This window comes from Poeciliopsis prolifica, unplaced genomic scaffold (genome assembly GCF_027474105.1).
Source record: "Poeciliopsis prolifica strain line A6 unplaced genomic scaffold, Auburn_PproV2 SCAFFOLD061, whole genome shotgun sequence".
Lineage (NCBI taxonomy): Eukaryota > Metazoa > Chordata > Actinopteri > Cyprinodontiformes > Poeciliidae > Poeciliopsis > Poeciliopsis prolifica.
The window spans coordinates 1227597-1242736 of record NW_026562436.1 but is presented as its reverse complement, the minus strand read 5'-3'; the positions used below and the strand labels follow the sequence as shown (position 1 = coordinate 1242736).

At 41.2% G+C, this 15140-nt stretch overlaps 2 protein-coding genes across 3 annotated transcripts; one reads left to right on the top strand and one right to left on the bottom strand.

Moving 5' to 3' along the window:
* Window positions 1-929: 929 nt before the first annotated feature.
* On the top strand, window positions 930-6967 carry wdr45 (WD repeat domain 45). The gene is made up of 10 exons (XM_055060652.1): window positions 930-1172; window positions 1877-1951; window positions 2588-2692; window positions 3217-3322; window positions 3403-3497; window positions 3581-3660; window positions 3741-3949; window positions 4786-4887; window positions 4957-5102; window positions 5537-6967. Exons 1-10 carry the CDS (start codon window positions 1124-1126, stop codon window positions 5644-5646), a joined length of 1077 nt encoding a protein of 358 aa, XP_054916627.1. The 5' UTR covers window positions 930-1123; the 3' UTR covers window positions 5647-6967.
* Window positions 6968-7038: 71 nt separating this feature from the next.
* Window positions 7039-13989, bottom strand: fbxw2 (F-box and WD repeat domain containing 2). 2 transcript variants are annotated; one of them, XM_055060650.1, is made up of 8 exons: window positions 13711-13989; window positions 11700-11986; window positions 10379-10601; window positions 10088-10282; window positions 9666-9799; window positions 9492-9578; window positions 9218-9387; window positions 7039-8464 (listed from the first exon to the last, which is right to left on the bottom strand). In XM_055060650.1, the coding sequence occupies exons 2-8, from the start codon at window positions 11964-11966 to the stop codon at window positions 8176-8178; spliced, it is 1365 nt and encodes a 454-aa protein (XP_054916625.1). In that variant the 5' UTR covers window positions 11967-11986; window positions 13711-13989; the 3' UTR covers window positions 7039-8175. The 2 variants fall into 2 exon arrangements, with proteins under 2 accessions (XP_054916625.1, XP_054916626.1); XM_055060651.1 differs by lacking the exon at window positions 13711-13989 and adding an exon at window positions 12322-12938.
* Between the last annotated feature and the right edge of the window lie 1151 nt (window positions 13990-15140).

The following is a 15140-nucleotide window of genomic DNA, read 5'->3' as shown; positions in this document are numbered from 1 at the left end:
AGCGTACCTACTTGAATCTATAATAATAGGTGGAGGCCTGGGGGTCCCAGTGCTGCTGGGTTTGAACAGCTGCAGCTCCCTGCTGACTCCACTTCATTGGGAGCTTGACTGGAACACAGGACATGATGCTTCAGCTCTTAGTGGCTCTAAGTTTTGCTGCCTATGTGAAAAATGGAAAGAGGTCACCCACCCTTTAATCCTGTATTGTTGTAAATGTCTGCAGAAAGAACCACTTTGTTCCTCACTGCTTTTGAGAAATTGTAATCTCCAGTTCTCTGGGGGAGTTGGGTGTTGTGATCAATGTTTTCCTCAGTTATTCTTTATTTATGGATGGTTGATTGGGTGACTTTTTTTGTTCCTCAGTGCCTATGTTTGACATGAAGGTAGCAGAAAATGTGGCCCATGACCCAGAGACATTGGAAGGTAAGGTCACGTTGTCTGTGATTTCAGTTTCAGCTGATGGTTTGGTCAGTCTTGGCTAGAACGAAAATAAAACATTTTTCACTTTCTGCTGAGTAAGTCATGTGGTTTACCACAGATGTCTTTCCATCCAGACTGGACATTTCCAGTTTTTATTATGATATAATTCCAGCATAAAATACACTTTCAGAACCGCACAGGTTCTGAAAGGAGGTGGTAGAATGGGCCAGAACATCAGAGAGGAGTACTTGAGAAAACTCAGTGTTTTGTTTACAAATGTCTTTCATTTGTTAGAGTGCTTGCTGCCCATAAGTGCTCAAGTCCTGTCACTGATTTAATACATTTTAAATGGCAATTGAGTTGCCATTTATTTTAGAAAGGGAACGATTTTTGCTTCAGTGTCATTAAAAAAAATTCTTTAGCAGGTCAGATTTTTAGAACGCCGCTTTGTCCTCCTGACCGCATGGTGGCAGCGATGCTCCAAGAAACCGGCAGCAATGGAACAAAGCAGAGGAAGACCAGCGGCTTGTTTGTTTACATGGTTGAAGCTAATGCTAATGACGCAGCTATAGCTCCAGTTACAGTGGCTGTCTCTCTCTCTACCTGTCGCCGGTGAGCTGGACTCTGTGGCGGTCTGTGTCTCCTGGTCCAGTTTGTCCAGCGGTTGTGAATAAAGGCGGAGTTCCGGAGGGTGACAGCAGCCATGGCTCAGCAGAGAGGAGTCAACAGCCTCCAGTTCAACCAGGACCAAAGTAAGCTTCACCCTGGTCCCGCTTACTTTACTAAAAAAAAGCTTCGAGGGCTTAATTAGATTTATGTGAAAATGGTAAAAACCACCTTATTTTTGCTTAATCTACCCAGGTCGCTGTAGTTCTCCTTTGTAATCGCAAAGATGAAAAGTGTTTGCAATAATAACAGCCAAATCTTTGGGTAATGCTCTCAGGTAAATACAATATTTTGCTGAAGAAAACAAGATGTCTTCCTAAACATAATTTATTGTTCAGCAAAATGTCTTACTGTGACAGATCTACTAATTCATGTACCTAAACATTGAATTTCTGTTTTTCTACGTTTTTTTTAATGTATTGTGGATATAATCACAAATATTCTCAAACCTAAAGTGCTAACTTTAACTTAACCGTATATATGTATATAATTTTTTTATGATTATATGTTACAACTGTTATATGCAACATTAATGGACAATTCACACAATGACCATGCACAGGCTAATGTCAAACAACTTCATCACATCAAGTCAGTGTCAATGTTATGTGAAAAGTTGCCTATTTTTGACCCTCTTTACCTTCCGTAGAAGTCTGTTTGCTTTAGAATGATGTTGAGTGTTTAGAAACAGTATCAACTTCAACATTTAATGGATCCATTGTGTAAGCAGCTGACAGGAAGCTTTCAGAACTAACAAACAGATGAAGTTTGACCTGTTTGTCGTCTGCAGGCTGTTTCTGCTGTGCGATGGAGACGGGGGTGAAAATCTACAACGTGGAGCCGCTGATGGAGAAGGGCCACCTGGGTGAGTCCTGGTGGAGGTTTCTGATGAGCCGCCTGCCATCACTCCGCCACTTTAATGAGAGTTTTTATCAGCCAGTCAACAAACCTGTTGCCTGTTAGTGACTGGAAATAAATGCTTTGCAGTTGAGGTGGGCGATGCGGCATAGTCTGGTATCATCTGATGCTGATACTTTTTACTACTTAGTTTGATATATCGAAGTTCTGACATTCAGCCATTTTTATGGTTTATCAATTTATTTTCCAGCAAAATTTATGACAGGCCTACATATTAACAACATAAACAAAATCAATAGAAAAACAAAACAAATTTGTCTCCATCGTTTCCTGAATATAGTACAAAAATATAGAATTTGAGAAACAAACACTTTTTTTTCTGCATTAGAGTTGAGGAACTACAACATAGAAATATGAAAGTTTGTTGGTGAATCTGTAACTAAAGTATACATTTTATCTACAACACACTGTCAATGTTATTGATGTTTTCCGTGGCTCCGCCCACCTCTGGTTTCCAGCTCAGGCTCTTGATGAGGCAGAGAGAAAATGAAGACCTCTGTCGTCATGACAACTGTCCCAAATCAGTGTATCGGTGCACATACACTAGTTAGTTTGTCCTGTTTGAGTGTTTGTGTCGTTGCAGACCATGAGCAGGTGGGCAGTGTGGCGCTGTGCTCCATGCTGCATCGCTCCAACCTGCTGGCCTTGGTGGGAGGAGGAGTCAGTCCCAAATTCTCTGAAATCTCCGGTGCGTCGGCTTCTCCAGAATGTTCTTTTATTTTTTATAATCAGCCTGACCTCTCTTTATTTATACTGTACCTGCTGTAGATATTTAGCTTCGTAAAGCAGAGATTGTTCTTTTTGGTTTCCACAGCAAACAATACAATAATTACAGCACAAACTATTTCAGTCGTCCACCCATCATCAGACGCCTTTGTCCCTAGTGGGATCACCTGGAAGACAGACATGTTTTTGGATTGTGGGCGTACCCACACAGGGAGAACATGCAGAAAGACCAGGGCTGGGAATTGAACCCAGGGCCTTCTTGCTGCAAGGCAGCAGTGCTACCAACTGTGCCGCTGTGCATTTTGATGTGGCTACGTCAGCCATATCAGAACTAAAAAAAAGATAAAAATAAAACTACAACAGTTTTGTCTGGTATTACAAGCATGTCTGTTGTAAGTGGGTCACTCCTACAGTGAGAATAGAACATGTGTTTCTCATTCATTGAACTCTTGAGCATCACTTGGATTTGCTCTCCTCTGGTTTAAGTTCTGATCTGGGATGATGCTCGAGAGTCCCGGGACCCCAAGGACAAGCTGGTGCTGGAGTTCACGTTCACCAAACCGGTTCTGGCCGTTCGCATGAGACACGACAAGTGAGTTTCCTCTGACCACTCTTACCCGTCCCCGTCCAGCCGCACAGATCCACTGATCATGAGATCGCCTGTTCTCGTAGGATCATCATCGTGTTGAAGAACAAGATCTTCGTTTACAGTTTCCCTGACAATCCCGTCAAGCTTTTTGAATTCGACACCAGAGACAACCCTAAGGGTGAAACTCTTTCTTATTCTGTAGCTTCTATGTTTCTCCTCTTATTGTCTTACTTCTTAACAGCATTTCTCTCCGTCCTGCAGGTATCTGTGACCTGTGTCCCAGTCTGGAGAAACAGCTGTTGGTATTCCCAGGTCACAAATGCGGCAGCTTGCAGCTGGTTGTAAGTTCCAGACCCGAGGGAGGACGGGTGCGTCTGACTGTTGTTCTGGCCAACAAGCTGGCACGTCTTGTCTCTTTCAGGACTTGTCCAACACCAAGCCCGGCACGTCGTCGGCGCCGTTTACTATCAACGCCCACCAGAGCGAGATCGCCTGCGTGGCGCTGAACCAGCCAGGCAGCGTGGCGGCGTCAGCGTCCCGCAAAGGAACCCTGATCCGACTGTTCGACACCACAACCAGAGACAAACTGGTGGAGCTGCGTAGAGGCACCGACCCGGCCACGCTCTACTGGTACTTACTGCAGATCACATCAGATCAGAGTGGAAGGTGGATGCAGTTTGGATCTTTGGTCCAGACCTTCATTTAGTATTTTTACAGTCAGTGTCCTACTGGAAAGAAACCCAAAACTTGGCTCAAAACATTTGACCCAAGTTATACACTAAAGACATTTATCCCTCATACTGACCAAATGTATCTGAAGAAAGGGGAAAAAAATGTTCTGGCTAAATTTTCTGGCTTTGAGCAAAGAGAAATAATTCTGGTAAAAGAAAAAAACAAGAAAAATTTCGTCTGATTTATCTTCAGACAGTGAGATAAAATAAAATGTTTGTGTTTCATTGGATGTATGTAAATATCTGGTTTTAACTGCATTGACCATTTTCCTGTCCTTGTTGAAGAAAAGTATCCCCACAGCACGATGGTGTGTTCAGGGTCATTTCTGCCAGGACATAAATCAAATTAATTGCAACGTCTTATTCAACTCAAAACTGCTGGATTTGTCCCAGAGGGAAAGAAATCGGTAAAACTCTTATTATTAACCTTGAGAGTTATTGTCAGTTTTGCAGTGAATCTGAAGAGGTTTCTGATTGACAGTTCGTCAACTCGTATTAGGGCCATTGCAGACAGAAAAAAAAATTAATTTCTGCAAAATAATTATAAAATTTTGAGAATTTCACACATTTTCTGAAAAAAAGCCATGGAAATTATTGAGCTTCAAAAGTTTTTTCCTAAATTTTGAGATTAATCTCAAAATTACTCAGTTATCTCTAGCAGTTTTTCCACCTTCCAAGCACATAGACGCCGCCGGCTTCCATCCATTGAAGCGTTCCTCGTTTTCTCTCTTTCAGCATCAACTTCAGCCACGACTCGTCCTTCCTGTGTGCGTCCAGCGACAAAGGCACCGTCCACATCTTCGCTCTGAAGGACACCAAACTCAACCGTCGCTCTGCGTAAGACCTCCGCTTGCTCACGTCCTCTCACTGCTGCTGCCTGCTGAACGCGTCTCTCTCTCCCTGCAGCCTGGCCCGTGTCGGGAAGGTGGGCCCTGTGATCGGTCAGTACGTGGACAGCCAGTGGTCGCTGGCCAGCTTCACCGTGCCCGCTGAGTGCGCCTGCATATGTGCTTTTGGAAAAAACACGTCCAAGAACGTGAACTCGGTCATCGGTGAGGAAACCTGCTGCTGCGCCTTGGCTGCGTGTCGTGACGCCCATAAACGTGCCGTTTCCTGTGTGTGTCATGATGCAGAGAATCAGAATGAAGCTCAGTAAATGTTATTGAAAAAAATGGAGCAGTATTGTAATAAGATATACAATAACATCTTTGTTGGTAGGATCTTATTTATACCAATCAGTGCTGCAAGTAATGATTAGTAATGGACTCAATTAGTATTGATCATTCAAAAGCCAGTCATCTTAGCTTTAACATCATCCTCCTGTACTTCAGCTTCACTTCTACATCCTGACAGAAAAAAAACATGTATTACAAGTCTGTTAACTTCCTTCTCTAAGTTCATATTTCTCCAATAATTTTGAGCATCACCATAGTTTTCTATCCTTGCCTTCTCATGCCGTCTGTAAAGCCACCTCTCTGTTCTGCAGCCATCTGTGTGGATGGGACCTTCCACAAGTACGTCTTCACACCGGATGGAAACTGCAATCGGGAAGCCTTCGACGTGTACCTGGACATCTGTGATGACGATGACTTCTGAGAGGAAGGCAGAGGGTCGAGACTGACCTGAGGAGACCGCTGTGGTCTGGTGATGGAAAAGACCACCGCAGACCAACCTACTCAGCTGCAGCCTGTTTTATCAGCGTTTTAATCAGTTGTATTTACAATGAGCAGCTCAGCTTACCTGGATGATGAGCAACACATGATTAATGTACAGGATTTATGGAAGCTGACAGTGAAGTCTGACTAAAATTTGAGTTTTATGAAAACTCTGTTGCTTTTATTGTAAGTAATAAATGGACCTTTTCTTCATATGTTGCTGCATAAGTTGCTGTTTATCATTTGTTAAGATTTCAGTGTATGTTTTGCATTGTTAGTGCGACACTTAGTTGCGGTGTATCAGAGGAATTGTTTGGATCTGTCAAAGTGAGGTTCTGTAGTGTTTCCATACTATATTGCTACCAGGAAAGAAAAAATAAAACCCAGGAAGTCATAATTATAAGAATGAAAGCTATAACGTTCACTTTCTGAGTCCTAGTTGTGAGATAAGTGTGACCTTGAAAGTCATAACTACAACCCTTATTATTATAATAAATTGGAATTATGACTTCCTTTGGGCTTTCATTTTTTTTTTCTTTCATGGCAGAAATGGACTTCCGTACCAGAGACCTTGTAGTAGCTAGCATGTTCCTGTGCAGGAAATGACTCTCCACAGAGTCACAATCTCACCTGTAGTTAAGTTAAAGGGCATAAAATGATGCTACAATGTTATTCCTTCAGCAAAAACCTTCCTGAAGTGTTGCCTCGATTATTTCTGGCATGTTTGAGAAATCATAAAATCTCCCATGGCAACCATTCGGTGTGTCTAAAGGCTGGGTTTTAGTGAGTGCTGCCTTTTCTACAAAGATCCTCCTCCAGCCAAGCTTCAGCGTCACAGAGTAGCCCAGCCCCACTCAGCTCCTTCAGACTAGCCAGCAGCGATTAGCAAACGCCTACATTTAAACAAACAAGTTTACAGCTCAAGACTTCGACATCAATAACGCAACAATCAGTAAAACATTAATGTAAGAATAACTACTGGTCAGAATCTGTATCTAACAGTGCAGTAGACTACTTAGTTATGGCTTGTTCTGTATTCATTAGTTTGTTATATTTTACAAGAGTTAATGAGCCAAATGGTTTAGATCCCCAAGAATTGGAAAGCAATATAAAGTCTTCAGATAATAAAGAGCAGTGTTATGTTTTTTCCAGGTATAGAGTGCCATTTTATAGCTCAATGAAGTAATGTTAACTTCAGTTGGTATAAAAATGCTACATATATATTAAACATGAAAAAAATAAAAGCTGTCTTTGCAATTTGACATCTTGAAATCTTCTCTTTCATCAAGATGAAATGAACATGTATGAAGTAATAGCAAAACAACATACAGAGAAGACTTTTACTATGATGTTTTATTAGAAAGAATGAAGCAGATAGATTAAGGTGACTCATTGTGTGGCAGAAAACCTGACAAATACTATGCAAGTCCATGTAAATATATTAAACCTAGAAAGATTTCAAACACACCACCTGGCTTAAGTCTTATCATACATACAACTCACATTGTTGTTTTGATAACCTGAATTAAGGGCTGCAGGGACAAGGATACAACGTAAAATCAACTTACAGTCTGGTTATTGTAAACGATAAATGTGGTGTTTTAGATAGAAATAACAACCAACTCAAGAAAATATTTGACACAACCAAATTCATTCAAACTTACTTTCTTTACTGTGTAACTCTGTGGAATTTCACAAAAATATGCTGAACACAATCAGTTCAGAAAAGCACTACAATGAGCAAGAAATATACAGAATAGCGATTAATGTACAGGCGTCTGAATATGAAACGATCCTAAAGTGGTATCTCAACTGCAGTCTGCTGGAGCTGTTGTGAAGAACTGAAAGGCACGTCACATTTATCAAAGCTGACATTTAAACCAGATGTCCTTAAAACGAACAGAGTGTTTGACATGGTACACCGCACTGTGTGAGCTTCAGAACTCTTCATGTCCTCATGTGTCGCCATTGAAAACACAGTCAGCTTAAGGCCACCCTGCTCCTGTTCCAAGATGTCACCTCAGTGACTGACATGGCAACTCTAGTCAGCTACAGACGTTCTCACTGGTGCGATGCCAGCAAAAGCAAAACTGCAATAATCCTGCACTTTTACACATTTACATACATTACAAACGATATCGATGTTATTTTGGTTACTAAAATGTTTTCTTTTCTTTCTTTCTTGGACATCGTCATTTTAGCGTCATGGAGGTTTTTTCTTTTTTTGAAAGAGGCGCTGATCCATTTTTAGCACAAAAGTAACCAATTCACTTCAGTTCTTAGCTGAGCTTCGCCTCCATTAGTTTGTGTTGGTGCAAAAGGTTCTAGAGGAGGACTTGAATGATGAGGAAGAAAAGGGTGAAGACAACATGCTTTGGTCCGTAAATGATCTTTCTTGGCAGTTATATATTTTAGAGAACGTGATGGTAGCTCAGAGGCCAAATGTCCACAGTGTGTCTTCTACGTTTTGCTAACCATTCTCCTTCCATAGAACTAAGTGAATGCTATGGTCGGGCATGCTGGTGGCAAATACCAGTCCAGAGTCATTGCCCCCATCCAGGCCGTTCAGCCAGGAGGTGACGCCTGCAAGGAAGCTGGATCCTCGTTTGGATTTCCTGTATGCTGGAAGAGGCCAGCGGCCTGAGATAGACTCTGTCCTCAGGTCCATGACATACAGGAAGTGGTTATCAAAAAGGAGAGCAAACACCTTGCCGAAGCTTAGCAGGGACAGGTTGGCTGGATCCTCCATCTTTATCACTCTGAGAAAAGGAGAACAGAGTTGTAAGGATTAGAGTGACATTGGCTGAGTGTCCATTGACAACAGAAGTTGAAAATAAATTTGCCAAATTGGAAAAAAACTCAGTTTTCAGTTAAGTTTTTCCGCGAGATTGAGGCGGGTTTTCAGCTGAATTGAAACATAAATATTCAGAAAAACGGCAATGAATGCACTTTTTTTTCACATGTGACAAAAGATGATTTTTGTTTTCTCAGACAATGTGGGTGAATGTGCTCCATCAGAGCTCTCACAGCGTCACAGTTCAGAAAATGTTGTGCTTCATTCCGACATCATGAGTCCAAAACTTTTCTGGAAAATCGCAGTCCACAAAACACCTCATACAATAACTGCTCCCAAGTCACCAGGGCTGTTCACTCCAACACCAAAGATTGGAGCTTCCAAAAAAACCCACCAACACTCAGTACACTAACTTTAATATCAACCATTATAAACTTAGTAAAAACCATAGTACCAGACTGATGTACCTGCTTTTAAAAACTACTGAATATCCATGAGTATTGCAGTACATTTAATCAGTATGAATACTGTTAAACATATTTTTCTGTTTTATGATATTCCTGTTTCTTGCTGTATGATATTCTGTTGTAAAATGTTTTAATGTTTTCTAAACATTAAAACATTCATGCCTCTGCTAAAAGTGAGAATTTGATTTCAATCGATTTAGTTGGATGAATAAAGATAGTCTTGAACTAACATGATGTTCTGAACATTTTACCTCAGAATTTCAAAACTGGCAAAATCCCACTGATAAACTCCCAGGTCAGAGCTGCAGATGATGTAACGTCCATCAAACTGCAGGCGAGGCTGAAGGCTGATGCTGCGGTCCTCCGACACCGACAGCGTCTTCAAACACTTGCAGTTGATTTCTCTTCCTAAAGGCCAAACCTGCAGAGCGAGCAAAACATTCAGTTTCATCCTGTGGAGTGCTTCTCACGAGGACGAGAAAACCTCTAACGAAAAGATGATTTCTAGTAGTGTGAGAACTTTACCTTGATTTCATACTTATCAGCGCTTAGCAGGATATAATCTCCAGGACTGTGTACCATGGATTCTACTTCACTCTTCTGCAAGATCACCTGATGGGAGACCACACCAGAGGGAGAGCAAACAGTGAGTTGGCGTTACCAACAAAAAAACACAATCCGTCACCATGCTGATCCTACCTTAGTGACCCACTCGGTGTGTCCAGTGAGCGTGTTGAGGCAGGCACCGGCAGACAGAGACCAGACCTTCACCGAGAAGTCTGCAGAACCGCTGACCAGCACATCCAGTTCATCGTTGTAGTCCACACTAAAGACTGTACCCACACACAGAGACAGTGACCATGATTGTGCATTACCCTGAGTCTCTTACACATCAATGTAGTGAAAACTGTGGAACATGATTGATGTATGTCAATGTCAGGGCAGGAGAGGTTTCTAAATCACGCAAACATTTTGTGCAAATTCTCAAGTTTCTATTGCATTTTTTAGTAGTTATTTTCTCCCTCAATTTTCTCCCTCAACCACCTCAAAAGTATAAAACTAAACTAACGTCTAAGGCGTTGCAAACTCCAGATGGACATTTGGTCAGCATTCATACTGACCTGCTCCAGTGTGGCCCCGGAACTGCTGGATCTTAGCCCCTGTGCTCCATTCCCAGCATGCAATAGTGTTATCAAAGGACCCGGTCACTAGCTTCTGCTCATCAAATTTCACCGTGGCACATGTGTGTGTCTGAATTCCATAAATACACTGTCCAGTTCTCACGTCCCATAATTTGGCAGAGAGGTCATCAGACCCTGCAACAGGAGACAAGCATGACGACAGCAGGCAGAGTCACGTTCTCCACAGAGTCACACTGAGGAACCAACACAGTCAGAGTCAATGAAAGGTACCTGTACAGAGCAGGCCGTCCTTGTAGTACAGGGCGTAGACTCGGGCACTGTGGCCAATCAGGGACGACGTCTCAAAGGCTTCCTGGTCCTTCAGCTGCATCATACGCAGTTTCGCTTTTAGGTAGACGTCCTTCCAGTGGGCTGCATCCTGAATGGATTCATCGATCCGCCAGCCAAGCTCCCGACACACACTCTGCCATACCTCTGTGCACGAGCTGATCACCTACACACACACACACACACACACACACACACACCACACACACACACACACACACACACACACACACACACACACACACACACACACACACACACACACACCTAAATAGCTTTAATATTTGCTACTGGGAGTTAACTTGCTTCACAGAAAATTCAACTAATAAGATTCATGACAGATTTCATTACAGTTCTATGTAGATATTTACTTTGTATTATCATCACCTGATGATAATAGGTGATGATGCAAGTTCCTGAAGCTATTTCAGGAACTTGCTTTAAAACATGGCAAGTTCTGACACAAAGCTATGCAAGTTCCTCAAGCAATTTTGTCATTGATTAATTTTTATTTTCTGATTAATCGATTTATATTGATGAATAGTCCAGGAGGGAAACTGACACATTCTGTAGATTTTTCTTTGTACCATTTTTTTCTTTGTACCATTTTTGTACAATATTAGAAAGGATGCAAGTAATTTGATTCCTTTTAATAAGAAAACATTTTTTTGCCATATCAGTTTTACTGCAGCTAAAAACAATCCTAACATCAACATGTGAAAAGTTTTTCTGCTGGACTCAACATCAGTATGGTGTAGATGTGATGTGTAGGTTATTTTTAGGATTAACTGAATAATAATCAGAGAGCAAAACCTGGTTAGTAGACGACAGTTATTCACTTTTTTATTTTGATTTAATTATTTATTTATTTTGCAGAATTTGAAGCAAGTAAAGCTAAAACTACCTCTTCAGGAGCTTTGGGTAGAAGAGATTTATAGAAGAAGAAATGTTGGTAATATTTTATTTGACGGGTTGTGAATAAGACCGTCATAAACAAACCCGGATTTTAGCCCAGGGCCCCGGCGCTTCGGGGGCCCTGGGCTAAGAAGCTTAATGAAATCTTTATTGTTGGTCCTACTTGTTTCACTTTATTTCAGGTAGGGGAAATATTTATTGCTGTTTTGACAGTGTAATCTTAATGACATTATTATGATTACTATTATGACATTTGATGATTTAATGTATATTACAGTTCAATGTTATTGCTCCATTTACTGTGATGGACTGCAGCCTGCCTGTTGTATCATGAGCTCAGGACCTTTACCTTATTCCACTGTTTGCAGACCAAGCAGCAGGTGAGCAGGGTCTGAGGATCCAGCCACCGCAGCAGGTAGAAGGCCAGCTCCAGGGGAAGGAGGCGCAGGAAATCCCGTTTCAGCAGCGTCTCCAGGCCGTTGGACAGGTGACGGAGCTGGGCGGCGCCGCTCAGAGAAATGAGCTGATCCAGACACTGGTTACGCTGCTGGTCGTTAAGAGAAAGGAAGGTGGCAGAGACCGACTCCAGCCACCCCTCAAAGGCCGTTTTGTCCATGGGCACATGACCAGCAACACCTGCAAGAGCAATGAGTCCAAAGCATGACTTTCAGTTATGCGTTTACTGAATTAAGGATTTATTTTTGCTCATGTGGAAAAAGCAGATACTGTCTTTAGTATTTAAACTAAAACCAGCAGAATCTGAAATGTAAATGTTCAGTGTTGGAGCTGAGTTCTCAAACTCTCAGTTCCTCTAGCAGAACCTGTCTCAAGTTCTGCTAAAGGTTTCTTCCTGTTAAAGGACAGCTTGCTTTTTTCCCACTGTTGCTACATACATGCTCAGTATGATTATGAAAACCCAATTTTCATTTTCTCTCTGCCATCTCCCAGATTATTTTACATTTTCTACTCACTTCATATTCCAGCAGCAACTCTACATTTTAGTCTGCAAGTAGAACATTTAAACTGCTGGATATCATAGTGTTTACATTCAAATACATAAATAAAAACGACCAACTTCAGAGAAAATATTAAAGGAACCGGGGCCTTCCCCTTTAAGCGTCTCCTTGGATACGAGGTGAGATTAACTCTCTCATTAAAGCCGTTTTAAAAGATATTAGCTGGTAAAGTTAAAATATTTCTCTACATTTTTGTGTTCTGAGAGGGCCCTTCACAAGAAGCAATGAACCAATTCATAATAAATTAAAAGGAGCTTGATCATTTTTATTTGTGAAATGGTTTGTTCTCGTGTTTCTCTCTTTCTACCAAAATCTGAATGAGAAAGGATTCAGTCTGATGCTTTGGCCTCAACTGAACCTGCTAAGAAGGGCAATGTTGACAGAGACAACAGTTTATTGTTGTTATCAAATACTTCATCAGCTGAATACCCGGAGTGTCCAACAGAACTAAACCAATAGTGCCAAAAATGTGAAAAAGGTTGTGACCTCTAACATTAGTTCAACAAACCATGTGATTTTTCTCCTTCTCTTTGCATAAACATGTACTATTTCTTTCTGTAGAGGGGATGTTTTTCTAAATCCACAAAACAGAACCAATCATTATGTTTCTGGATACCCCAGAAACATAATGATCCAAAATTTAAATTTGCTTCAAAAGTTGTTACCAAACAAATAAAAATGCTCTGCCAAAGACAGACAGAGCAAAGTCACGGCTGAACAGTTTAGATAAGAGGAATTATTCTGTGATATTTGACCTTGTATGAGCCAGATTAGATTATCTGAACGAGATCATCGATTTTTCAAAAATTGTATCAGTGGTGAGGTCGACACATTTATCAAAGAAGGACGGCGACAAAATAGCACAATCTTCCAATGACAGGTGCATCTGCGTTTAGCTTTAAATGTGCAAAGTGACAGCCAAGAAGGTTCCGTAAAGTCCTGCTCATACGATGACTTCTGTTGTCATCACAGCCAATAAATTAGATTCCATTTCGCACAAGCTGGGTTCTGCAGCAGCTTGCAGGACACACACCGCTGCAGCTGACAGGTAGCAGCTTGACGTAACTTCATTTCTGAATCAAAAGCTCCTGCTCCTGTCAGAGGAGCAAATTCACTCACCTGGACTGACATGAAGGTGCATCGACAGATACACTCAGTTTGTTCGGATTCTGCACCTGAAACAACTTTATTGTCCATAAACATTCTCAGCAACACTTCACATATAGCAACTTAGCGACGTCTGTTGCCGTCTAACTCACGTTATGTGCAAAATAGTTATCATGGGTCGAATTGCCACTACAGCCAGTTAATTACAACACGCATAGGTTTAACATTTCCACCAACCTGTAAGTTGCAAGAAGCTTTTCTTCGCCCCTTTCCTTGTTTAGTCAGTAGCAGCGTTAGCTTCCATAAGCTAACCTGCCTAACTAATTACACTGTCCACGTAACATAGCCGCCTAGCTTCTGAGCGCGAGCTACCATCCACAGTGCATTTGATTGTTTAATGCTTACATGCAACGGTTTTGACCTAAACGTCTTATTCGCATTTTGAAAGCAGAAAAATCAGCAGGGAGTAGACAAGGATATCAGTATTTGACAGCATGAAAACCAGCCGATAATAGAAACGCGTCATCCGCTCCAAAGTGGTGAATTTGCCCTGCGCAATGTCTTAAAGGAGGTATCTGAAGTAAACTACTCTCTGATAACAGAAATGTGCTTGTAGCTTGTTAACTTTTTAGTAGAGTTTCATTTGATTTTTCATAGTCTAGTGAGAAACCATAGCATCGTTTCATTTTCTTGTAAATTATTTGCCTGTACGACAAAACTACGGACATAATTTAAAATAGTTTGCAGGTATCTGACTTCCGGTGTTACACAAATAGCGTAACGGAGTGAAATATGGATGAAAAATATGACCGGGTTGGGTTTCCTTTTGTTAGGCTCCCACAAGTTGCTTTCTGTTGTGAGACAATCGACGCTTGATTGGGGAAAGCCTGCAAAAGAACAGGGGACAGATATTTCTGACAACAGATTCTATGTTTTAAAAAATCTTGATCTGAAAAATATTGCAACAGGGCCGAGCACAATTTGAGCTTCATGTCTCAGTAAATGGGGCTCAACCAGTCCAGAAATAGTTGAATGAACACCTGCATTATTTTAAAGTTATTCAAAATTCAATTACGTCAGTGCGTTTTTTTCTGTTCTCTGTCTCAACTAGAGGTTTTGAATGAATGTGGAATAAAAAAATCACACTTTTCAATTGATGCTGCTGTACAAATTAATTAATTAATTAAACCAAAAGGTAAATTGCTTGTGCTTGTATGACACTTTATCAAGTCTGTAGGACTCAAAAGCATTTCATTCCACAGTCAGTCATTCAGCAGTTTACATGCCAGTGGTGGCATTGATTACTGGATAGTAGCCACAGCTGCCCTTGGGAAACCAGTAAGGAGTAGACAAGGGGCAGTTTGACAGAGGCTGTCATGCACCAGTGGCACCAGATGAAGTGCCTTGCCCAAGGACACAATAACAAAGCCTGATAGGGTGGGAATTGAACCGATATTCCACCAATCGAGGGATGAACTTCTTCCACCGTCACCATCATTGACAGGAAAAGTAATTTGGTAAATTAGATGTTGAGAATAGTTTTTGTAATATTTCAAAACAGTTAAATGATATATTTAAACATTCTTTTAGATTTGAATTTCTGCTTGACAAGGTCTTCTTTTTAAGTAAGAGAAATCTGTTTACCAGCCTAATAATTTTCTAAGTCG